The 25,279-nt window shown below is 42.0% G+C and overlaps 1 protein-coding gene across 9 annotated transcripts in view; it reads left to right on the plus strand.

Moving 5' to 3' along the window:
• The window catches only part of IPP (intracisternal A particle-promoted polypeptide), a 58,406-nt gene that overhangs the window by 29,157 nt on the left and 3,970 nt on the right, over positions 1-25,279 (plus strand). For 3 of the 9 annotated variants that reach the window (XM_054489945.2, XM_054489954.2, XM_063665235.1), the window contains exons 8-9: positions 1,331-1,551; positions 19,647-25,157. In XM_054489945.2, coding sequence (XP_054345920.1) covers positions 1,331-1,551; positions 19,647-19,871 — 446 coding nt within the window. In that variant the 3' untranslated portion in view covers positions 19,872-25,157. Of the gene's footprint in view, positions 1-1,330; positions 1,552-7,215; positions 8,127-16,023; positions 16,290-16,385; positions 16,483-19,646; positions 25,158-25,279 lie in introns of those variants that run through there. The other 6 variants (XM_054489948.2, XM_054489946.2, XR_010126441.1 and 3 more) reach the window with 5 other exon arrangements.

Genomic DNA, 25,279 nt, shown 5'->3' on the forward strand with positions numbered 1-25,279 from the left:
AACTTCTTTAAGTTATAGATGAGGAAGCTGAAGATCAGGAAGGTTATGAGTTACCTTTTCTCATAGCTGGTTACTGGCAAGGCTGGAACTAAAACCCAAGTTTACTATACTAACATTTAGCCCACATTTCTTTTTTTTTTTTTTTTTTGAGACAGAGTCTTGCTCTGTCGCCCAGGCTGGAGTGCAGTGGTGCAATCTTGGCTCAGTGCAAGCTCCGCCTCCCGGGTTCACACCATTCTCCTGCCTCAGCCTCCCGAGTAGCTGGGACTATAGGCACCCGCCACCGCACCTGGCAAATTTTTTGTATTTTTAGTAGAGATGGGGTTTCACCGTGTTAGCCAGGATGGTCACAATCTCCTGACCTTGTGATCTGCCCACCTTGACCCCCTAAAGTGCTGGGATTACAGGCGTGAGCCACCACACCCGGCCTAGCCCACATTTCTTAAAATACAATTCTTTGTAACTCCTCACTTTAGAAGATGAAGTACAACACTAGAGATTCAAAAATAATTGTAGATTGCCAGAGTTTTAAGGAAATTTTATGTAAATTACATTATATTTTACCGTAGTAATTTTTTTTTTTTTTTTTTTTTTGAGACAAGGTCTGGCTCTGCTGCCCAGGCTGGAGTGCAGTGGTGCAATCTTGGCTCACTGCAACCTCTGCCTCCCAGGCTCAAGCCATCCTCCCACCTCAGTCTCCTGAGTAGCTGGAACTGCAGGCACACACCACCATGCCTGGCTAATTTTGTATTTTTTGTATTTTTTGCCCAGGTTGGTCTCAAGCTCAAGTGATCCGCCTGCCCTGTCCTCCCAAAGTGCTGGGATTGTGAACTACTACGCCCAGCTGTGTACTGTAGTAATTGATTCTGATATCTTAATTTAGCCACATACTATTTAAATTTAAATTCCCTACTTTATGTCCATCTGAGCAACAGATAGGCTGTCACTAAAGAGGGCCATGTAATTCCCAGCTTAAGTGCATAACATTTTTTAGGGAAAAAAAAATCCATGTTCCTTTCCTGTTTTATCTATGGGTGGATCTGGAACCTGAGATCACCAAGCAGACAATTAGATAGAAAATCCTTAGCTGACAGATTATTTCAAGTTCTTTGAAAACTCAATGCTATTTTAAATTAATTCCACTAATTTTTTGCAACTTGCTGAATAGTGAGGTGATAAACTTGACAAAGTTGATTTTCTCTCTTAAATAATATTGTAAGCCCTAGATTAAACATAGCATCAGCATTGGAAACAGATCACAAGCATTACTTTTCATCATTATTTGTATCTCACTATCTGTAGCATCTGAGCAAAAATATTCCACTTCCAGGTTTAATTTATGTAATTGGGGGCATCAGCAATGAAGGAATAGAACTTCGTTCTTTTGAAGTCTATGATCCACTTTCTAAGCGTTGGTCTCCACTTCCTCCAATGGGAACCAGGAGAGCATATCTTGGCGTGGCTGCACTCAATGACTGCATCTATTCTATTGGAGGATGGAATGAGACCCAAGATGCTCTTCATACTGTAGAAAAATATTCCTTTGAAGAGGTAGGTTGGATGATTTCAGATATTTAGTATCCTGGTATTCTTTTAATGTCTGTAAGATCTGTGGTGAGGCACTCTTTTTCACTCATGATATTGATTATTCGTGGATTTTCTTCCCTTTTTTCTTTCCAAAGAAGAAACTTTTGGTGTCATTGCTTTTCTTCTATTGTCAATTTTCTGTTTTATTGATTTCTGTTCTTATTTTTCCCTTTTTCCTATTTGTTTTTGATTGAGTTTGCTCTTCTTTTTCTAGATTATTTATTTATTTTTTAATTTTTTAAGAGACAGGGTCTTGCTCTGTTGCCCAGATGGAGTGCACTGATATAATCATAGCTCACTGTAACATTGAACTCCTGCCCAGTTAATTTAAAAAAAAACTTTTTTTGTACTGCTGGGCGTGGTGGCCCACGCCTGTAATCCCAGCACTTTGGGAAGCCAAGATGAGAGGATAGCTTGAGCCCAGGAGTTCAAGAGCAGCGTGAACAGCATAGTGAGACTGTCTGTATGATAAATAACAAAATTAGTTGGGCATGGTGGTATGCACCTGTGGTTCTAGCTACTCAGGGGGCTGAGGTGGGAGGATCACTTGAGCCTAGGAGGTCAAGGCTGCAGTGAGCTGTGATCAAGCCATTGTGCTCCAGCCTCGGTAACAGCGAGAGACCCTCTCTCAAAAGAGTAATTTTTTTTTTTGAGACGGAGTTTTGTTTTTGTTGCCCAGGCTGGAGTGCAGTGGTGCCATCTCACCTCACCACAACCTCTGCCTCCTGGGTTCAAGCAATTCTCCTGCTTCAACCTCCTGAGTAGCTGGGATTTCAGGCATGCGCCACCATACCTGGCTAGTTTTGTATTTTTAGTGGAGACGGGGTTTCTCTATGTTGGTCAGGCTGGTTTCAAACTCCCGACCTCAGGTGATCCGCCTGCCTCAGCCTCCCAAAGTGCTGGAATTACAGGCATGAGCCACTGCACCCGGCTGAATATATTTTTTTTCTAGGGTTAGGGTCTTGCTATGTAACCCAGACTGATCTCAAACTCCTGGTCTTAAGCGATTCTCCTGCCTTGGCATCCCAAAGCACTGGCATTACAGATCTTTGGGAGCCACTGCACTCCCCAAATCCCAACAATCTCAGCTCTTTTTTTCTAGATTCTTAAAGTGGAAGCTTAGATGATCGATTTTAGACCTTCCTTTTTCTATAATAGAAACTGTAAATTCTCTTCAATCACTGCTTTAATTTCATCCCACATATTTTGATATGTTGCTTTTTAATTAGTTGGCATTTATATTAAAATATTTTTTAGGTCAGGCGTGGTGGCACATGCCTGTAAACCCGGCACTTTGGGAGCCCAAGGCAGCTGGTATATATATATATATTTTTTTTCTTTCTTTTTTTTTTTTTTGAGACAGAGTCTCTGTCACCCAGGCTGGAGTGCAGTGGCGCGATCTGGGCTCACTACAAGCTCTGCCTCCCGGGTTCACATCATTCTCCTGCCTCAGCCTCCCAGTAGCTGGGACTACAGACGCCCGCCACCACGCCCAGCTAATTTTTGTTATATTTTTAGTAGAGACAGGGTTTCACCATGTTAGCCAGGATGGTCTTGATCTCCTGACCTCATGATCCTCCCGCCTCGGCCTCCCAAAGTGCTGGGATTACAGGCGTGAGCCACCGCGCCTGGCCTTTTTTTTCTTTTTTAAATTTTTCTGGTAATTTCTTGCTTGACTAATGGGTTGTAAGAACAACGTTATTTAATTTAAAAATATGTGGGGATTTTCCAGATAAATCTTTTGTTATTCACTTCTAATTTATTTCTATTATAATCAGAAAACATATTTTGTATTGCTTCTGTCTTATTAATATGTCATGTACATCTGAAAAGAATTTGTATTCTGCTGTTGTTGAGTGTGGTGTTCTAATGTCCATTAAGTCATGTTGGTTGCTTTTTTTTTTTTTAAGACGTTGTCTTGCTCAGTCACCAGGCTGCTCAGCTCACTGCAAACTTGGCCTCCTGGGTTCAAGTGATTCTCCTGCCTCAGCCTCCCGAGTAGCTGGGATTACAGACACGCACCACCATGCCTGGTTGATTTTTGTATTTTTTTAGTAGAGCCAGGGTTTCACCATGCTGGCCAGACTGATCTTGAACTTGTGACCTCAAGCAATCCACCCAACTCGGCCTCCCAAAGTGCTGGGATTGCAGGTGTAAGCCACCACTCCTGGCCTCAAGTTGGTTTTTTAGTGTCATTCAGATCTTCCCTTGTCTGTCCTACTTGCACAATTGTTCTGTCAGTTTTTAAGAAAGGAGTGTTGGAATGTCCATCTATAATTATGGATTTGTCTGTTTCTATTTTCATTTCTGTCAGGTTTAGCTTCCCATATTTTGAAGATTGATTATTAGATGTGTACCCATTGAGATTATTATGTCTTCTTGATGAATGGATTCTTTGATTTTTATCTCTGGTAATATTCTTTATACTGAAGTCTACTTTTTTTTTTTTTTTTTTTGTGAGAGTCTTACTCTGACGCCCAAGCTGGAGCACAGTGGCATGATCACAGCTCACTGCAACCTCTGTCTCCTGGGTTCAAGCAATTCTTGTGCCTCAGCCACCCATGTAGCTGGGATTACAGGCATGTGCCACCACACCCAGCTACTTTTTGTATTTTTAGTAGAGATGGGGTTTTGCCGTGTTGGCCAGACTGGTCTCAAACTCCTGACCTCAAGTGATCTGCCCACCTTGGCCTCCCAAAGTGCTAGGATTACAGGCGTGAGCCATTGCACCCAGCCTCTAAGCTTTCTTTTCATTAGTGTTTTCATGGTATATTTTATCTTTTTCTTTCCTTCTACTTCTGTGTCTTTACAAACTGCACTTCTAGACAGCACATAGTTGTGGTCTGGTTTTTTTTTTTTTTTTTGAGACGGAGTCTTCACTCTTTTGCCAGGCTGAAGTGCAGTGGCGTGATCTTGGCTCACTACAACCTCCGCCTCCCGGGTTCAAGCAATTCCCTGCCTCAGCCTCCCAAGTAGCTGGGACTACAAATGCCCGCCACCATGCCTGGCTAATTTTTTTTTCTTTTGTATTTTAGTAGAGATGGGGTTTCACCATGTTGGCTGGGATGGTCTCCATCTCCTGACCTCGGGATCCACCCACCTCGGCCTCCCAAAGTGCTAGGATTACAGGCGTGAGCCACCGCACCCAGCCAGTTGTGGTCTGTTTTTTTGCTTGTTTGTTTGTTTGTTTGTTTGTTTTGAGACGGAGTTTCACTCTGTTGCCCAGGCTGGAGTGCAGTGGTGCAATCTCAGCTCACTGCAAGCTCCGCCTCCCGGGTTCATGCCATTCTCCTGCCTCAGCCTCCTGTGTGGCTGGGACTACAGGTGCCCACCACCATGCCTGGCTAATTTTTTGTATTTTTAGTAGAGACAGGGTTTCACCATGTTAGCCAGGGTGGTCTTGATCTCCTGACCTCATGATCCGCCCACCTCGGCCTCCCAAAGTGCTGGGATTACAGGTGTGAACCATCGCACCTGGCCCTGTGGTCTGTTTTTTAATTCATTTTGACAATCACTGACTTTAAATGGCTTTTAGAGTTTATACTATTTATATTCTATGTAATTACAAATATGGTCGGTTTGTAGACTCCTATTTTGCTGTTTGTTTGTTCTTTTTCTTGAGATAGCCTTGGTCTGTTGCTTAGGCTAGAGTGCAGTGGCTTGATCTTGTCTCACTGCAACCTCTGCCTCCCAGGTTCAAGTGATTCTCTTGACTCAGCCTCCTGAGTAGCTGAGATTACAGGTGCCTGCCACCATGCCTGCCTAATTTTTGTATTTTTCGTAAAGCTGAGGTTTCACCATGTTGGTCAGGCTGGTCTAGAACTCCTGACCTTGAGTGATTCCCCACACCGTAGTCTCCCACATTGCTGGGATTATAGGTGTGAGACACCATGCCTGGCTTTGCCATTTGTTTCCTGTTTATGAAATCCATTCTTTGATTCTTTTTTCCTCTTTTCGTCTTTATGTTGATTTTTTTAGTATTCCATTTGATCTCTTTTATTGTCTAGTTAGCTATATTTCTTCACCTTTTTTCTTGGTGATTGCTTTAGAGTTTTGTGGGTGGAAAAAACATACTTAACATGTTTTCTACTCTGATCTCACATCACAACAATCATCAACACAGAAAACTTCTGTGATTAAATGTGTGTGGGTTTTCCCCTACACATCAAGCAGCAGATACCAGCTACGTGTCCTCTAATTCAATTAAATTCTTATACTGTTTGCCTGGAGATAGCCTCAGACCCCACAGGTTGAGGGCTCAGTCCCCAAGACTGCCCCCTCCTTCAGGCACTATTCCAAGTCCAGGCCTCTGGAACTTCTGACCAGCTGGCTCCAAGTTGGGGTTCTCACAACACCCTCTTTGGAGTCTATTAATTTGCTAGAGTGGCTCACAGAACTCAGGGAAACACTTACTTATGTTTATCAGGTTATTATAAGGGATATTTCAAATGATACTGATGAAGAGATGCATATGGGGAGGTATGGGGGAATGGCATGGTACTTCTATGCCCTCTCTGTTTATGCCACCCTCTAAGAACCACCAGGTGTTCAACTATCAGGAAGTTCTCCGAACTCAGTCCTTTTGGGTTTTTTTTGTTTTGTTTTTGTTTTTGTTTTTTAGACGGAGTCTTGCTTTGTCACCAGGCTGGAGTGAAATGGTGCGATCTAGGCTCACTGCAACCTCCGCCTCCCGGGTTCAAGCAATTCTCCTGCCTCAGCCTCCCAAGTAGCTGGGACTACAGGCACGCACCACCACGCCGAGCTAATTTTTGTATTTTTAGTAGAGACGGGGTTTCACCATGTTGGCCAGGATGGTCTTGATCTCCTTCAGCCTCCCAAAGTGCTGGGATTACAGGTGTAAGCCACCACTTCAGGGCTGGTTTTTCTGGAGACTTTATTACATAGGCATGATTGATTAAATCATTGGGCATCCGCTTAACCTTCAGCTCCTCTCCCCTCCCCGGAAGTCAGGGGATGGGACTGAAAGTTCTAATTCTGTAATCATGCCTTGGTCTTTCTGGTGAGCAGCCCTAATTCTGAAGCTAACTATGGGCTTCCATCCATCAGTCAACATTAGAAAAGGGCATCACTTTGGATATTCTCAGGATGTTAGGAGTTGTATGCCAGGAAACGGGTTGAAGGCTGTGTACTTCATAATATCACAGGTTTGCATTATGTATTTTTAGTGTATCAAATCCGCAATATCATACTGTATCACTTGAAAGTAAGGAACTTACAAAAATATACTTTTGCCAAGCACAGCGGCTCACGCCTGTAATCCAGCACTTTGGGAGACAGAGGTGGGTGGATCACCTGAGGTCAGGAGTTCAAGACCAGCCTAGCCAACATGGTGAAACCCTGTCTCTACTAAAAATACAAAAATTAGCCAGGCGTGGTGGTGCATACCTGTAGTCCCTGCTACTCGGGAGGCTGCGGCAGGAGAATCACTTGAACCCAGGAGGCAGAGGTTGCAGTGAGCTGAGATTGCACCACTACACTCTAGCCTGGGTGACAGAGTGAGACTCTGTCTCAAAAAAACAAAAAATTTTGTTTAAAAAAAATACATATATATATACAATAATTATATTTCAAAAGTTTTAAAATGAGAAGTTCTTTTTTTTTTTTCAGATGGAGTCTTGCTCTTTCGCCAGGCTGGAGTGCAGTAGCGTGATCACGGCTCACTGCAACCTCTGCCTCCCGGGTTCAAGTAATTCTCCTGTCTTAGCCTCCCGAGTAGCTGGGACAATAGGCGCATGCCACCATGCCCAGCTAATTTTTTGTATTTTTAGTAGAGATGGGGTTCCGCCATGATCTCCTGACCTCGTGATCTGCCCTCCTCAGCCTCCCAAGGTGCTGGGATTACAGGCGTTAGCCACCGCACCCAGCTGAGAATGTCTTTTATAATTACCCATATGTTTACTATTTCTAGTTCTATTAACTCTTTTGTGTAGAATTGCATTTCTATCTCACATCATGTTTTCTTAGCTCAAAGAGCTTCTCTCTCTCTCTCTTTTTTTTTTTTTTGTGACGGAGTCTCGCTCTGTTGCCCAGGCTGGAGTGCAGTGGCAAGATCTCGGCTCAATGCAAGTTCCGCTTCCCGGGTTGACACCATTCTCCTGCCTCAGCCTCCTGAGTAGCTGGGACTACAGGCACATGCTGCTACACCTCGCTAATTTTTTGTATTTTTAGTAGAGACGGGATTTCACCGTGTTAGCCAGGATGGTCTTGATCTCCCGACCTCGTGATCCGCCTGTCTTGGCCTCCCAAAGGGCTGGGATTACAAGTGTGAGCCACCATGCCCAGCCAAAGAGCTTCTCTTAATATTTCTTCCAGTGCAGGTCTGGTGGTGATGGTGATGAACTTCTCTTAGCTTTCATTTTCTGAAACTTTTTTTTCTCCTTTTTTTTTTTTTTTGAGATGGAGTCTTGCTCTGTTGCCCAGGCTGGAGTGCAGCGGTGCGAGCTCGGATCACTACAACCTCTGCCTTTCGGGTTCAAGCAGTTCTCCTGCCTCAGCCTCCCAGTTAGCTGAGATTACAGGTACCCACCACCATGCCCGGCTAATTTTTGTATTGTTTTAGTAGAGACAGGGTTTTGCCATGTTGGCCAGGCTGGTCTCGAACTCCTGACTTCAGGTGATCTACCTGCCTTGGCCTCCCAAAGTGCTGGGATTACAGGCGTGAGCCGCCGCGCTCAGACTCTCCTTCATTTTTGAAAGATAGTTTGCTGGGTATAGAATGTTAGGTTGCTTTTTTTTTTGGAGGTGAGTTTCACTCTTGTCACCCAGGCTGGAGTGCAGTGGTGCGATTTTGGCTCACTGCAATGTCTGCCTCCCAGGTTCAAGTGTTTCTCCTGCCTCAGCCTCCTGAGTAGCTGGTATTACAGGCATGTGCCACCACACTTGGTTAATTTTTGTATTATTCCTAAAGACGGGGTTTCACCATGTTGGCCAGGCTGGTCTTGAACTCCTGGCCTCAGGTAATCCACCTGCCTCGGCCTCCCAAAGTGCTGGGATTACAGATGTGAGCCACCGTGCCTGGCCCTAGGTTGATTTTTTTATCTTTAATCACCCTGGGCCAGGCGCAGTGGCTCACGCCTGTTATTCCAGCACTTCGGGAGGCCAAGGCGGGCAGATCACGAGGTCAGGAGATTGAGAGCATCCTGGCTAACACAGTGAAACCCTGTCTCTACTAAAAATATGAAAAATGAGCTGGGCGTGGTGGCGGGCGCCTGTAGTCCTAGCCACTCGGGAGGCTGAGGCAGGAGAATGGCGTGAACCTGGGAGGCGGAGCTTGCAGTGAGCCGTGATCGTGCCACTGCACTCCAGCCTGGGTGACAGAGTGAGACTCCATCTCAAAAAAAAAAGTAAAAATAAAATAAAATAATCACCCTGAAGATGTTTTTTAATTTCCTCTTAGATTTTTTCTGACAAGTAGTCAGTAGTAATTTTTGTCTTTGTTCCCCCATATGTAATGTGTTTTTTCTTCCGCACCTTTTAAGATTTTCTCTTCATCATGGGTCGTCAGTAATTTGATTATGATGTGCCTTGTTATTTTTGTTTAACCTTCTTGGAATTCATTGAACTTCTTGAATCTGTGGGATTATAGCTTTAATCAAGTTGGAATGTTTTCTGCCATATTTTTTCAAATATTCTCTTGTCTTTCTGGGATTCCAATTATATATATATATGTAAGACCACCCGATATTGTCCCACAGCCATTGAGGCTCTGTTAAGTTTTTCCCACTCTTTTTTCTCTCTATGCTTCAGTTTGGCTGGCTTGTTTTGCTCTGTCTTCAAGTTTATTAATCCTTTAGAGTATCCAAACTTCTAGTTCACAGTGTCCAATCCCATCTATGGAATTTTTCATTTTAGATATTGTATTTTTTAGCTCTAGAAGATCTGTTTTCTTATGTCTTCTGTTTCTCTCCTCATCATGTTCATATTTTCCTTTGGCTCCCCAAACAATTAATAATATTAGTTTTAAAGTCTTGTCTTTTTTTTTTTTTTTTTTTTTTTTTTTGATATGGAGTCTTGCTCTGTCACCCAGGCTGGAGTGCAGTGGCACGATCTTGGCTCACTGCAAGCTCCGCCTCCCAGGTTCACGCCATTCTCCTGCCTCAGCCTCCCAAGTAGCTGGGATTACAGGCACCCACTACCACGCCCGGCTAATTTTTTGTATTTTTAGTAGAGACAGGGTTTCACCATGTTAGCCAGGATGGTCTTGATCCCCTGACCTCGTGATCCACCCGCCTCAGCCTCCCAAAAAGTGGATTACAGGTGTAAGCCACTGTGCCCAGCCTAAAGTCTTTTCTAATTTCATCATCTCTGTCATATATGGATATGTATCTGTTGACTTGTAAATTTTAGAGACAAGGTTTTGCTGTGTTGCTCAGGGTGGCATCAAACTCCTAAGCTCAAGTGGTCTTTCTGCTTCAGCCTCCTGAGTAACTAGTACTACAGACATGCACTATGGTGCCTTGTTGACTTTTTAAATTCCTGGTTTGAGTAACATTTTTTCTGGCTTCTCCACATTTCTATTAACTTTTGATTGGATGGTAGACATTGTAAATATTATGCTGCTGAGTATTTGGATTTTGTTTTCTTCTTTTAGGTGTTGAATTTAGTTTTGTTAAATAATTCAATTATTTGCAAATCAGACTGATATTTTTGAGACTTAAAAAAATTATTTAGGCCGGGTGCAGTGGCTCACACCTGTAATCCCAGCACTTTGGGGGGCCAAGACGGGTGGATCACTGAGGTAAGGAGTTCGAGATCAGCCTGGCCGACATGGTGAAACCCTGTCTCTACTAATAAAATACAAAATTAGCTGGGCAGGTTGGTGCATGCCTGTAATCCCAGCTACTTGGGAGGCTGAGGCAGGAGAATCATTTCAACCTGGAAGGCAGAGGTTGCAGTGAGCTGGGATCACGCAATTGCACTCCAGCCTGGGCAACAAGAGTGAAACTCCGTCTTGGAAAAAAAAAATTATTAAAAAATTTTTTTTAGAGATGGGATCTTGCTGTATTGTCCAGGCTAGATGCAAACTCCTGGACTTAAGTAATCCTCCCAATTTAGCGTTCCAAGTAAGCTGGGACTACAAGTACATGCCACGGTACCCAGCTTGAGACTTGTTTTAAGGCTTTGTAGAGAAGGTCTAGAGTAGCCCTTCCTTTAGATCTAGTTTATCCCTATTACTAAAGCATGACTCTTTTTGGGTCTCTGCTGATTGCCCCAGGTGTTCAACAAATTATCTTTACTTTGGTGGGTCAGAACTCAAATATCTCATAGCCTTGTGTGAGCTCTAGGAATTGATCAGCTTACAACTCCTCCCATTAGTTGTCCTTTGCCTGTACCCATGGAATCTCACCTTAGCATGCATAGATTAGTAGTTTTCAGTCAAAGACTGAAAGGGACCTCTGTACTATACCAAACTCTGATCTCTGTCTCCTGTATCAGCTGACTATCATGCACTGCTTGAGATCCCCTTCTGTGTACCTGTTTTCAAAAAGCCCCTCCAGGCATAAAGTCTAACTGACTGTGTTTACTTTGTTTCATTTTCTTAGGGATCACAGTTTTACATTGCCTGTTATCTAATGTCTGAGAGTTTTTTTTTTTTTTGAGATGATGTCTCACTCTGTCTCCCAGGCTAGAGTGCAGTGGGGCAGTCTTGGCTCACTGCAGCCTCCACTGCCTGGGTTTAAGCGATTCTTGTGCCTCAGCCTCCCAAGTAGCTGAGATTACAGGTACGCACCACCACGCCCAGCTAATTTTTGTATTTTTAGTAGAGATAGGGTTTTGCCATGTTGGCCAGCTGGTCTCAAACTCCTGACCTCAAGTGATCTGCCCACCTCAGCCTCCCAAAGTGCTGGGATTACAGGTGTGAGCCGTCACCGCACCTGGCCTAATGCCTAGAAGTTTTGTTTCATGTTTTATCTAGTTTTCCAAGTCTTTAGGGTCAGAGGGCAAGTTTGGTAACAATTGATCTATTATGTCTGGAGATGGAAATCCCTCCTGTGTCCTTTTGATACATTGCTATCATTCATTCAGCATTTCTTTATTTTCTGGCAGAAATATTTTCAGTTTATCTTATACTTTTTCTGCTTTAGCCCTGGAAGCAGCCATTTCTTCAAGAAGCCTTATTTCCTTTTGGTGAAGGACAGTATTTAGAAACCAAGATGTACACACTTAGAGTACTAAATGCTACTTGGATGTTGCTGCTTCTAGCTGTAGCAGGGCAGGAGAGCCCCAAATTGGGCTTAGCCCAGGAATGTTCTTGGCCTTGCTCAGGATGGAATTTAAGAGCAAGCTGGTGGTAGAAGAAAACAACCTTATTGAGGTGGCAGTGTTACAGCTCTGTGACTACTTCTGCAGAGTGGGGCTAATCCATAGATAGTGTGTTGAGAGTAGCAGCTCAGAGGCAGTTCTGCAGTCATTTATACCTACTTTTAATTACGTGCAAATTAAGGGGTGGGTTATTCAGAATTTTCTAGAAAAAGGGTGGTACTTCTGGGTTGTGGCCATGGAAAAGGACAGTAACTTTTGGGTGTTGCCATTGGCAATGGTAAACTGACAGGGCACTGGTGGGTGTGTCTTACAGAGGGTTGCTTTCGCCTCTTCCCTGTTTCAGCTAGTCTTCAATCTTGTCTGGAGTTGAGTCACCACCTTCTACCTCATAGCCATCCTCAGTAAACAGAGCTAGGAAATGTATGTATGTAAATAGGTTTTCACACACATATTCATCTGTAAATATTTCTATATCTATTTGTGCAGTTATATTGTAAAACCATGAGTGTATAATGATAGCTCCAATTCTAGTACACCAGGTTTTTTCAGGCCTTCTCCCTTTCCATGTTGTAAATACCTTTTCTGTCAGTTAAAGACTTTGCTTCCGCCGGGTGCGGTGGCTCACGCCGGTAATCCCAGCACTTGGGGAGGCTGAAGCAGGTGGATTGCTAGGTCAGGAGTTCAAGACCAGCTTGGCCAACACGGTGAAAGCCTGTCTCTACTAAAATTACAAAAGTTAGCTGGGCGTGGTGGCAGGCGCCTATAATCCCAGCTACTCTGGAGGCTGAGGCAGGAGAATTGCTTGAACCCAGGAAGCCGAGGCTGCAATGAGCCGAGATCACGCCACTGCACTCCAGCCTGCGTGACAGAGAGAGACTCAGTCTCAAAAAAAAAGACTTTGCTTCCATTATCCTCAATATATTTATTTATTCATTCAGTTTACTTATTTGCTAAATGAAGCCAATTTTCTTACCATACCAGCTGTCTTCTCCACCTGACATCTCCATATATTACCCATCAAGTCACTGCCTAGGTGAATTCCCCAGTGTTCCCTCATTCCCTTAGTTCCTGGGTTAACACAATTATGCTTATAGTAAGAGAAGAGAAGAGAAGAGAAAGGTAGGAGACAAGAGGTTGCATCTTCATTGAGTCACTGTTCTGTCATGTATTTGTTCATTAGCTCATTTATTCATTCACAAATACAGACTTCTTAGTATGTAAGTATGGATCAGACACTATGCCAGGCAGAAACAAGGACAAACTCAACATATACAGCCACTGCTCTCAAGGAAGCTACATTGCAGTGAGGAATATGAGAAATAAATAGTCAGTTATGTTACAATGTGTTAAGTGCGGGAAAGTGAAGTACAAAGTGTGTTATGCCCTAGACTTACAGGTTAGGCCAACTTTTTCCGAATTAATTTCCGTGGAATACTAATTTTTTGCACTGTTAATAGGAATTGAGTAACTTGAGTTTCCCTGGTCAACTATATTCAGGGAAATCTGGGTTAAACCAGGTTAAATTAGTTTCTTTACCACAGGACTTCTTTACAGAATTTAGTACAATAATGTACTTTATGAATCTTTATGTCAAGCCTCTCAAATTCACTTGAACATACCACCCTTGCTTTGTTCTGTGGATATTTGCAGAATATCTTGTGGAAGTGTTTCAGGGAACAAATTTTGAGAAATAAGGTTTAGTCTTATTTGAATTTTATGGTTTTTAACGTCGCTTATGGTTAGTAAATCCTTCAAAACTTTTGGCCAGGTGCAGTGGCTCACACCTGTAATCCCAGCACTTTGGGAGACTGAAGCTGGTGGATCACTTGAGGTCGGAGTTCGAGACCGGCCTGGGCAACATGGTAAAAGCCCGCCTTTACTGAAAATACAAAAATTAGCTGGGCATGGTGGTGGCCTATAATCCCAGCTACTTTGGGAGGCTGATTCAGAAGAATTGCTTGAACCTGAAAGGCAGAGGTTGCAATGAGTTGAGATTACCCACCTGTACTCCAGCCTGGGCGAGACTCCATCTCAAAAAAAACAATGCTTTTTAAGTTTTTTTTGTTTACTTTTTTTTTTTTAAGTAGGAGGGTTTTAACAGCTTTATTGAAATATAATTCACTGACCAAACATTTTGGTTGTTTCTACTTATTGGCTATTACAAACAATGCTACTATGAAGTTTTACATACAAGTTTTTGTGTAGACATATGTTTTCATTTCTCTTGGGCATATACCTAGGAGTAGAATTGCTGGGTCACATAGTAACTATGTTTAACCATTTTGTTTGTTTGTTTGTTTTTTGTTTTCTTTTTGAGATGGTGTTTCGCTCTTGTTGCACAGGCTGGGCTGCAATGGTGATCTTTGCCCACCGCAACTTCCGCCTCCAGGGTTCAAATGATTATCCTGCCTCAGCCTCCCTAGTAGCTAGGATTACAGACGTGCGCCACCATGCCCGGCTAATTTTTTATTTTTAGTAGAAACGGGGTTTCACCATGTTGACCAGGCTGATCTCGAACTCCTGACCTCAGGTGATCTTCAGGCCTCCCAAAGTGCCAGGATTACAGGTGTGAGCCACTGCACCCATCCGTGTTTAACCTTTTTAGGGAATCCCAGACTGTTTCCTAAAGTATCTACACCATTTTACATAACCACCATCAGTGTCTGAGGGTTCCGGTTTCTCCACATCCAATGCTTGTTATTATTTAGTTTTTCTTTTATAGCTGTTCTAGTAGGTATAAATGGGTATCTCATTGTGGTTTTGATTTGCATTTCCCTGATTGTTAAGCCTCTTCTCATTTGTTTTTTGGTTATCTGTTTATCTTCTTTGAAGAAACATCTATTCAATTTATCTGTTTTAAAATTGGATTGTCTTTTTGTTATTGAGATGTAAGAGTTCTGCTGGGCGTGATGGCTCACGCCTATAATCTCAGCACTTTGGGAGGCTGAGGCGGGCGGATCACGAGGTCAGATCGAGACCATCCTGGCTAACATGGTGAAACCCCGTCTCTACTAAAAATACCAAAAAATTAGCCGGTCGTGGTGGCGGGCACCTGTAGTCCCAGCTACTCGGGAGGCTGAGGCAGGAGGATAGCATGAACCCAGGAGGCAGAGCTTGCAGTGAGCCGAGATCGTGCCACTGCACTCCAGCCTGGGCGACAGAGGGAGAATCCGTCTCAAAAAAAAAAAAAAAAAAGAGTTCTTTGTATAATCTAGGTGCAAGTCCTTTGTCAAATATATAATTTGCTATTTTTTCTCCCATTATGTGTGTTTTCTTTTTTTTTCTTTTTTTTTTTTGAGACGGAGTCTTGCTCTGTCGCCCAGGCTGGAGGGCTGGGGTGCAGTGGCGCGATCTTGGCTCACCGCAAGCTCCGCCCCCTGGGTTCACACCATTCTCCTGCCTCAGCCTCCCGAATAGCTGGGACTACAGGTGCCCGCCATCACGCCCAGCTAATTTTTTTTTTTTTTTTTTTTAGTAGAGACGGGGTTTCACCGTGTTAGCCAGGATGGTCTTGATCTCCTGACCTCGTTCCTCGTTCCACCCACCTCAGCCTCCCAAAGTGCTGGGATTACAGGCATGAGCCACCGCGCCCGGCCCCATTATGTGTGTTTTCTTCACTTTCTTGTTGGTATTCAAGCAGAAAGTTTAAATTTTGATGTCCAATTTGTTTTGTTCTTTTGTTATTTGTGCGTTTGTTATAACTAAGAAAGCATTGCTTAATCCAAGGTCATAAGGACTTATAGGTATGTTTTTTTCTAGGAGTTTTATAGTTTTAATTTTTATATTTAGATCTTTGATACATTTTGATTTAATTTTATGTGTGATGTGAGGAAGAGACCCACTCTCATTCTTTTGTATTTGGGTATCCAGTTGTTCTAGCATCATTGATTAAAAACACTATTCTTTCCCCCATTGAATTGTCTTGGCACCTTTGTTGATAATCAGTTGACCATAGATGTGAGGGTTTATTTCTGAGCTTTCTATTCTGTTCATTTATCTGTATGTCTCTCTATCCTTTTGCCAGTACCACACTCTCTTATTACAGCATTGTAGTAAGTTTTGAAATCAGAGAGTGTGAGTCCGTCAAGAAATTTGATCTTTTAAAAATTTGTTTGGCTCTCCTGGGTAATTTGAATTTCATATGCATTTTAGGATCAGCTTGTCAGTTCCTGCAGAGAAGCCAATTGGGTTTTTGACAGAGATTCCACTGAATTTGAGATCCATTTGGAGAGTATCACCAACTTAACAGTATTAATAAGTCTTTTGATTCATCGGAGGATGTCTTTCCTTTTAGTTAGGGCTTCAGATTGTTTCAAAAATGTTTTATAATTTTCAGTTTCTTGTACTTTTTTGGTTAAAATTTATTCAGAAGTATTTTACTCCTTTTAATGCTGTTATAAATTGTTTTATTAATTTCATGTTCAGACTGTTCATTGCTTGTGTGTAGAAATACAATTTATTCTGCGACCTTGCTGCACTCAAAGTCTAATGTTTTTTTTTGGTGGATTCCTTAGGATTTTCTATATACAAGATCCTATCATCTGTAAATAAAGATTGTTGGCTGAGTGCAGTGACTTAAACCTGTAATCCCAGCACTTTGGGAGGCCAAGGTGGGTAGATCACTTGAGCTCAGGAGTTCAAGACCAGCCTGGGCAACATGGTGAAAACCCTGTCTCTATAAAAAATGTGAAAATTAGCCAGGTGTGGTAGTGCACACCTGTAGTCCCAGCTCCTCAGGAGGCTGAGGTGGGAGGATCACCTGAGTCCAGGAAGGTCAAGGATGCAGTAAGTCATGATTGCACCACGGCACTCCAGCCTGGGCCACAGAGTGAGACCTTGTCTTTAAAACAAACAAACAAAAAAGATTGTTGTACTTCTTCTTAAATCTGGATTAAAACTAGATGGATTTTATTTCATTGTTTTCCCCTCATCACCCTAGCTAGAACCTCCAGTACAATGTTTAAGTGGCAAGAATGGACTTTCATGTCTTGTTGTAAAGCATAAGGATTTTGATTCTCATTTCTGACAAGTTTTAAACTTTGGTGACATTTCAAATTCCTTTCTCCATGATCCTATTTGAGTTTATCTAGTATAGAAAGTGAACTTTTTGAGGGCACTTTCTGTTGCTAATTTTTCTATATGGCTTTGAAATGAATAGATTTTAGTTTCAAATTAAGTCTTATCAATAATTGTTACTGGCCGGGTGCAGTGGCTCATGCCTGTAATCGCAGCACTTTGGGAGGCTGAGGTGGGTGGATCACCTGAGATCAGGAGTTCAAGACCAGCCTGGCCAACATGGTGAAACCCTGTCTCTACTAAAAATACAAAAATTAGCTGGGAGTGGTGGTGCACACCTGTAATCCTAGCTACTTGGGAGGCTGAAGCAGGAGAATTTCTCCAACCCAGGAGGCAGAGGTTGCAGTGAGCCAAGATCATGTCACTGCACTCCAGCCTGGGCGACAGAGTGAGCAGAGTGAGACTCCGTCTCAAATGATAACAACAACAACAACAACAACAACGTGTTACCTTGTTTTTTATGCATATGAAATTTTATTGTTATTGACCACATACTAACAATTTGTGTTACAAATCCAGAAAACATAATGTAAAACTTATTAGTGGTCTTACAGAGTTTTTTTTTTTTTTTTTTGAGGTAACATGGGATAAAAAGCAAATTATATTGGATGAGAACATGTCAATTAAATAAAAAATAAAGTAATAAAAATTTAAAAATTAAACTGTAGTTCTAATACACTGGTAGAAATGAAAGAGGAACAATATAGGATGAGCCCTAAGGTCCCTTTGTTATTGTCAAGGGGCATTTTGTGGGAGAGCAAAGGTCCTCCCTAATTATAAACATAACCTAAATTATCCTAATTTATCTTAACCAGAAATGGATCTTCTTGAGAACATATTTATCTTTTAAAATGTAAGTATTTTTTCAGTTGTGTCAGTTTTGTGATGTGCTCTGTAATTTCAGATGATCAAATAGCTTTCAAATTTAATCTGGTCCTTCACTTTCAAAGAATTGTCCCTGGTTTAGTATTTCATAATCTTATTTAAGTTCACATCAGCAAACATACACTAACTGTTTATAATGTGATGGCACTATCCTAGTACCTATGTGGGTACTGGGATGAGAAGCTCAAGTCCCTATCCTCAAAAATTTACTTTCTAGCATTGATGAATAATCAGTCTTCACTATTTATGATTAAAAAAACTTTGTTCATCATATGCTTTATTTAAAGATTGATAATCTGTTCTCCCATTACCTGGCCACTTGCTCTTTGCTCTCCTAATTACTTCTTAGGACCTTTAGTAGCTTTCTTGTTTTCTGAGTATGGACGTTTTCCCTCAAGTAAGACACTACTAGTCGCTGGGCATGGTGGCTCACGCCTGTAATCCCAGCACTTTGGGAGGCCGAGGTGGGCGGATCACTTGAGGTCAGGAGTTCGAGACCAGCCTGGCCAACAAGGGGAAACTCTGTCTCTACCAAAAATACTAAAAATTAGCCAGGCGTGGTGGCGGGTGCCTGTAATCCCAGCTACTCAGGAGGCTGAGGCAGGAGAATCGCTTGAACCTGGGAGACAGAGGTTGCAGTGAGCCAAGATCACACCATTGCACTCCAGCCTGGGCAAAAAGAGCAAGACTCCGTCTCAAGAAAAAAAAAAAAAAATAGTAAGACACTACTAGTCATTTTGGCTATAGCAGCATATTGAAATTTCTTCAGGGAACAATGTATAACAGGAATTAGCAAACTTTTCGTGTAAAAGACCAGATAGTAAATATTTTTGGCCTGTGGGCCACACACAATATCCTTTTTTGATATATGCTTCTTTTTTTTTTTAAATATCTTTTAATATGGGAAAATCATTGTTTGTTCTCAGGCTATACCAAAGTAGACTATAGTTCCCAACCCCTGGTTAGCCCACCTTTTTGAAAATATGTTCTGCAGATTACTAACTCCACTGGATGCTCCTTGTAAAAAGGATTCCATGGTCAAATAAATTTGTCAAGTGTTCCATGCTGTGTCATTCTCTTGGACATTTTTAAGACTCGTTAAAATACTAAAGGCTTTAAAAAAATCCTTTGATTTATAAGCTTCTTTCTCCTTGGAGCTTTGTGGTTCTTTTGTTTTTATTTGCTTATTTTTGAGTGTATTACCTACTTGTATTCCATAGACTTTGTTTCTTAGAATGTTGTCCTGTGTATGAGTTCTAGGTCATTTCCTGATCATGTTTTATAATCAGACCTTTTAAAAAATTATATTCCTCTAAATTTACTTTGTCCATGCCCACTTCAAGTTTATTTTAAAATATTCTGGGCCGGGTGCTGTGGCTTACACCTGTAATCCTAGCACTTTGGGAGGCTGAGGTGGGACAATCACTTGAGTTTAGGAGTTTAAGACCAGCCTGGACAACATGGTGAAATTCCATCTCTAGAATAGAAAAATTAGCGGGGTGTGGTGGTGTACACCTGTAGTCCTACCTACTCAGGAGGCTGACGCAAGAGGAGCTCTTGAGTCTGGGAGGTTGAGGCTGCATTGAGCCGAGATCGTGCCGTGCATTCCAGCCTGGGTGACAGAGCAAGACCCTGTCTCCAAGGAAAAAACAAAGCAAAAAAAAAAAAAAAAAAAAAAAAATCTGTATGCTTACCTGACTAGATTGTTTTACATTTAAACATGTAAAAAGAACTGGAATATCGAATTTCTCAGTGGATTTCTTTACTATCATTTCATAACACTGCTAACATTTTTTTTTTTCTCTCTTAACCAGGAAAAGTGGGTTGAAGTTGCCTCAATGAAAGTGCCTAGAGCAGGCATGTGTGTTGTGGCAGTCAATGGTCTTCTGTATGTTTCTGGAGGTCGATCTTCCAGCCATGATTTTTTGGCTCCAGGTACCTTGGACTCAGTTGAAGTTTATAACCCTCATTCAGATACATGGACAGAAATTGGTAACATGATCACCAGTCGTTGTGAAGGGGGCGTTGCTGTGCTATGAAATATAAAGCATAACAGAGCACAAGGAACATTTTGAAAATGCAGGACCTGACCTTTTGCAAAGCAAACATACATTTGGTGATAAGACCCTCTGATTCTATGAGTTTTCCATGTATTTGGTAGATAAATGACTAACGAGGCTGGGCGCAGTGGCCTCATGCCTATAATCCCAGCACTTTGGAAGGCTGAGGCAGAAGGATCACTTGAGCCCAGGAATTTGAGGTTGTAGTAGGCTACGATCATGCCACTGCACTCCACTCTGGGCAACAGAATGAGATCCTGTCTCTTAAAGAAAAAAAATAAACTCAAGAGTGATTTTTCGAAATATATGAGTGAGAATGGATATGGAATATATCCCAATTAATAAAGAGCTCACACAGATTTGCCAGGCTTACTAATAATAGAAATGCCATTTATGCTGTAGAATTCTCCAGTTTAAGTGTAGACAAGTCCTATTTTACAACTTTGTAGAAATTATTTACTAGAAGCTTCCTAGCAAATAGTCCCTTTAGCTACTTCTCCAGTGCAGTATAAATTGTAACATAAACTTTACGTGATATAGGAATAGTGTCAATGACACAGTTTAGAGATCTCTATATTCACAATTATATCCAGAGCATAATTTTCCATGGCCATAGTTTGAGCCACAGAGAAAAGCCAATGAAATAGATTCCTACTTTTATTTAATGCCAAGAGTTTTCACTAGCCCCGAACTTTTTATTGGCAGCAGATATCCTAGGAGGGGTGTTTGGGAAATATCTAGCTATTTTTATAGATAGATACCTTTTTGCTTGATGATAAGTTTTTGCTTGCTCATATTTTTTGTCTTGATCCTGAAAATGCAAGTAAGGAATTAATAGGAGGTTCTTAGTGACCGGATGTTGTAATGGGCTATACAGTCCAGCAGGCAGTATGCACCTAGAAATTTCTCCCTTTTTTAGGCTGGGCATGGTGGCTCACACCTGTAATCCCAGCACTTTGAGAGGCCGAGGTGAGGTGGGAAGATGGCTTGAACTCAGGAGTTCGAGACTAGCCTGGGCAACATGACGAGACTCCGTCTCTACCAAAAAAAAATATAAAAATTAGCTGGGCGTGGTGGCTTGTACCTGTGGTCCCATCTGCTTGGGAGGCTGAGGTTGCAGGATCACTTGAGCCCAGGAGGTCAAGGCTGCAGTGAGCCAACATTGTGCCACTGCACACCGGCCTGGGTGACAGCATGAGAATCTGTCTCAAAAAAAAAAAAAGAAGAAATTTCTTCCTTTTTTGCTAGATTGTTGTCACCAAAATTATGTTTGGCTTTAGGAAGATGGAATTTTATTAGATTATCAAGCTTTGTAAAATTTATTTGTACTTGGGCAAACCTAAGTAAGAGCATACTGCAAAGCTACTGCTTGGATGTAGAGGGCTAAATTGTAGGTACTTCTGAACAACTTTTTATAGATACTGACTCATAAGTGTAATTTGAAAGTACCCCTTGACCCAAACAAAACTCTTCTCAAAACTTCTCATTTTCTCCCTAAGAAGCATTCTAAAGAATTGTTCTCTGTTCATTTCTAAGAGAAAGATTCACTGGCTGTATGATGGGGTTACTTTTAAGTTATTTCTACTGGCCAGTTGGAGCAATATATATTAAAGGTCTTGCATACAGTAAACTTTTTTTTTTTTGGAGATGGAATTTTGCTCTTGTTGCCCAGGCTGGAGTGCAAAGGCGTGATCTCGGCTCACTGCAACCTCCACCTCCCGGGTTCAAGCAATTCTTCTGCCTCAGCCTCCCAAGTAGCTGGGATTACAGGCGCCCACCACCATGCCCAGCTAATTTTTTTGTACGGGGTTTCACCATGTTGGCCAGGCTGGTCTCAAACTCCTGACCTCAGGTGATCCACCTGCCTTGGCCTCCCAAAGTGCTGGGATTACAGGCATGGGCCACCGTGCCTGGCTGCATATAATAAAATTTAACTAGTTGACTTAAGGATTTGATTTCCCATTTCTTCTTCTTTTTTTTTTTTTTTTTTTTTTTTGAGATGGAGTCTTGCCCTGTCACCCAGGCTGGAGTGCAATGGTGCGATCTCAGCTCACTGCAACCTCTGCCTCCCTGATTCAAACGATTCTTCCACCTCAGCCTCCCGAGTAGCTGGGATTACAGACGTGAGCCACCATGTCCGGCTAATTTTTTGTATCTTTAGTAGAGACGGAGTTTCACCATGTTGGCCAGGCTGGTGTTAAACTCCTGACCTTGTGATCTGCCCACCTTGGCCTCCCAAAGTGCTGGGACTATAGGCGTGAGCCACCGCGCTCTGCTGATTTCCTATTTCTTTGCTAAGGTCCTTATTTAGCAAAGAACTTATTTAGATAGAAAACTTTTAATTGCATTAATGAATCAGGTAGCACTCATATCCAAATTATTTGGTTTAGGCCGGGCACCGTGGCTTATGCCTGTAATCCTAGCACTTTGGGAGACTGAGGTGGGCAGATCACTTGAGGTCAGGAGTTCAAGACCAGTCTTGCCAACATGGTGAAACCCTGTCTCTACTAAAAATACAAAAAATTGGCAGCAGGTGGTGGTGCACGCCTGTAATCTCAGCTGCTGAGGAGGCTGAGGCAGGAGAATCACTTGAATCCAGGAGGTGGAGGTTGTAGTGAGCTGAGATCATACCACTGTGCTCTAGCCTGGGCCATAGAGCAAGATTTTGTCTCAAAAAAAAGTAAAATAAAATAAAAAATATTTTGTTTAGTCTACAAGTATACCTTCCTTATAACTTAACCATATGCATTTATAAGGAAAAGTTTATGTAATGCAGACAGGAAGCTCTATGTTCCCTTTTCTGGGGCATCCTGAACGTCTGAAGGGTGACAGATGTCTGTGTAGAGATCTGTAAGATGTCAAAGAATAAAGTATAAAGATAATTTATAGACTAAGCTGTAACTCATGTGCCTTTACTATTTCTAGTTACAGAGAATCTGTATTCTGATTCAAAACAGATTTACAAAATACTTCTACAATTAATTTCTCATTATTGTCTAGCAGCAACTGAAAATGACACTATGAAGGGGCGTGCTTTGCACAGCTGTGGCAGAAATGTAATGTCAAGGCAGTCAGTGTTTAACAGGTCCCGAAGATCCCTGAAAATAGGTAACTGTAAATATACTTATTATTCCTAGGTAATAACAAGATTGGTTTTGTTTTTGTTCTTGTTTTTGTTTTGAGATGGAGTTTCGCTCTTGTTGCCCAGACTGGAGTGCAATAGCATGATCTTGGCTCACCGCAACCTTTGCCTCCCAGGTTCAAGCGATTCTCCCGCCTCAGTTTCCTGAGTAGCTGGGATTGCAGGCATGAACCACGAGGCCCAGCTACTTTTGTATTTTTCATAGAGACGGAGTTTCTCCATCTTGGTCACGCTGGTCTCGAACTCCCGACCTCAGGTGATCTGCCTGCTTTGGCCTCCCAAAGTGCTGGGATTACAGGCGTCAGCCACCTCGCCAGGCTAACAAGATTGTTTTTAAAAGAATGTACTAATAAAGTATCCAGTTTTTTTGTTTCTTTGTATTACTTTATCAGTGGCATTCTGGGTTACCAAACTGTAGTAGGATTGCACAAGTTTTTTAGTTGGTTTTAACTTTAGGGACTTGCACGTTTCATTTTACATTTAATTCTGTTTTTTGAGAAATGATTAAAGTGATCTACCTCCAAAATGTTTAACAACCCGATATGCTTCTAAGTATCCTGCCAATGTACTTAATCAAATGTACTTAAAAATCAGTTTTCTTAAAGAAGTATACACTGTAATTCACCTGGAAAAATAGCATTTTTAAGTAAAATTAGGCAATTAGCCTAAAAATATGATTTGCCTCTATTCTGGAAAATAATTCATTTAATTCAGATTATGGAAAAGTCTTAAGTTTGTATAGCATTCATGCAATTTAATAACAAAGAAGTGAGTTTCCTTATCAAAACAATCTGAGTAGAATCAGATTGAGACTGAGTGGAAACAACATCTCTAAAAAATATACAGGCCGGGCACAGTGGCTCATGTCTGTAATCCCAGCATTTTGGGAGGCCGAGGTGGATGGATCACCTGAAGTTGGGAGTTTGAGACCAGCCTGACCAACATGGATAAACCCCGTGTCTACTAAAAATACAAAATTAGCTGGGCATGGTGGCGCATGCCTGTAATCCCCGGTACTCGGGAGGCTGAGGCAGGAGAGTCGCTTCAACCCAGGAGGCGGAGGTTGCGGTGAGCCGAGATAGCACCATTGCACTCCAGCCTGGGCAACAAGAGTGAAACTCCATCTAAAAAAAAAAAAAAAAAAAAAAATTCCAGGTTATACTATATCCTGACCTATATTCTTATACCATTTTAAATGTTTTTCCTTTTTGGTGAGACTAGGAATTTCAGAAAACTAGGTTTTCTGTTAATTCTTTTTTTCTCCACCTTAAGTAGAGTGATTAGAGACTAGGTTTTCAAGTGAAAATCTAAGGTGTTGCTTTTGCTGTTTTAAGAAAGCTTCTGCACTGGGTGCAGTGGCTCACGCCTGCAATCCTAACACTTTGGGAGCCTAGGCAGGAGGATTGCTTGAGCTCAGTTCAAGACCAGCCTGGGCAACATAGGGAGACCCTGTCTCTACAAAAAATTAAAAAATTAGCTTGGCATAGTGGTGCACAACTGTAGTCCCAGCTACTCAGGAGGCTGAGGTGGGAGAATTGCTTGAGCCCAAGAGGTCAAGGCTGCAGTGAGCCATGACCACACCACTACACTCCGGCCTGAGCGACAGAGTGAGACCCTGCGTTTAAACAAAACAAAAATAAAAATACACCAAAGCTAAAAGCTTCTCTGTGATTTAAAAGATGTAGAACTAGACCAGCCTGTCCAACATGGTGAAATGCCACCTCTACTAAAAACACACACCAAAAAATTAGTTGGGCATGGTGGCACGTGCCTGTAATCCCAGCTACTCTAGAGATGCTGAGGCAGGAGAATCGCTTGAACTCGGGAGGTGGAGGTTGTGGTGAGCCAAGATCGTGCCACTGCACTCCAGCCTGGGCGACAGAATGAAACTCCATCTCAGAAAAAAAAAAGATGTAGAACTAGATAGGCCTGCTCATTAGAATATCAAGATGGCTCCAGCTTGACTTTTCTTTCCTAATTTATATGTACTAGTGGCTTTATTTTAAAGTTTCCTTTGAAAATAATCATTTTGACCAGCTATTATGTGTTTGGTGGTAAGGGACAAGTTGTTATCTGTACCATGCCAAATATCCTAATAAAAACTGGAAGACATGTCCGATGTACCTTTGAACGTGGCTTTCCCTCATGACACTGCTCCCTACTGACTTCAGAGCCATAGATCCTTTTAGCTCATATAATTCGGTTATACCATGTGAAAAAAGCTTGGACATGCATTTCCCAGTGG

This window comes from Pongo pygmaeus, chromosome 1, assembly GCF_028885625.2.
Source record: "Pongo pygmaeus isolate AG05252 chromosome 1, NHGRI_mPonPyg2-v2.0_pri, whole genome shotgun sequence".
Taxonomy (NCBI): Eukaryota; Metazoa; Chordata; class Mammalia; order Primates; family Hominidae; genus Pongo; species Pongo pygmaeus.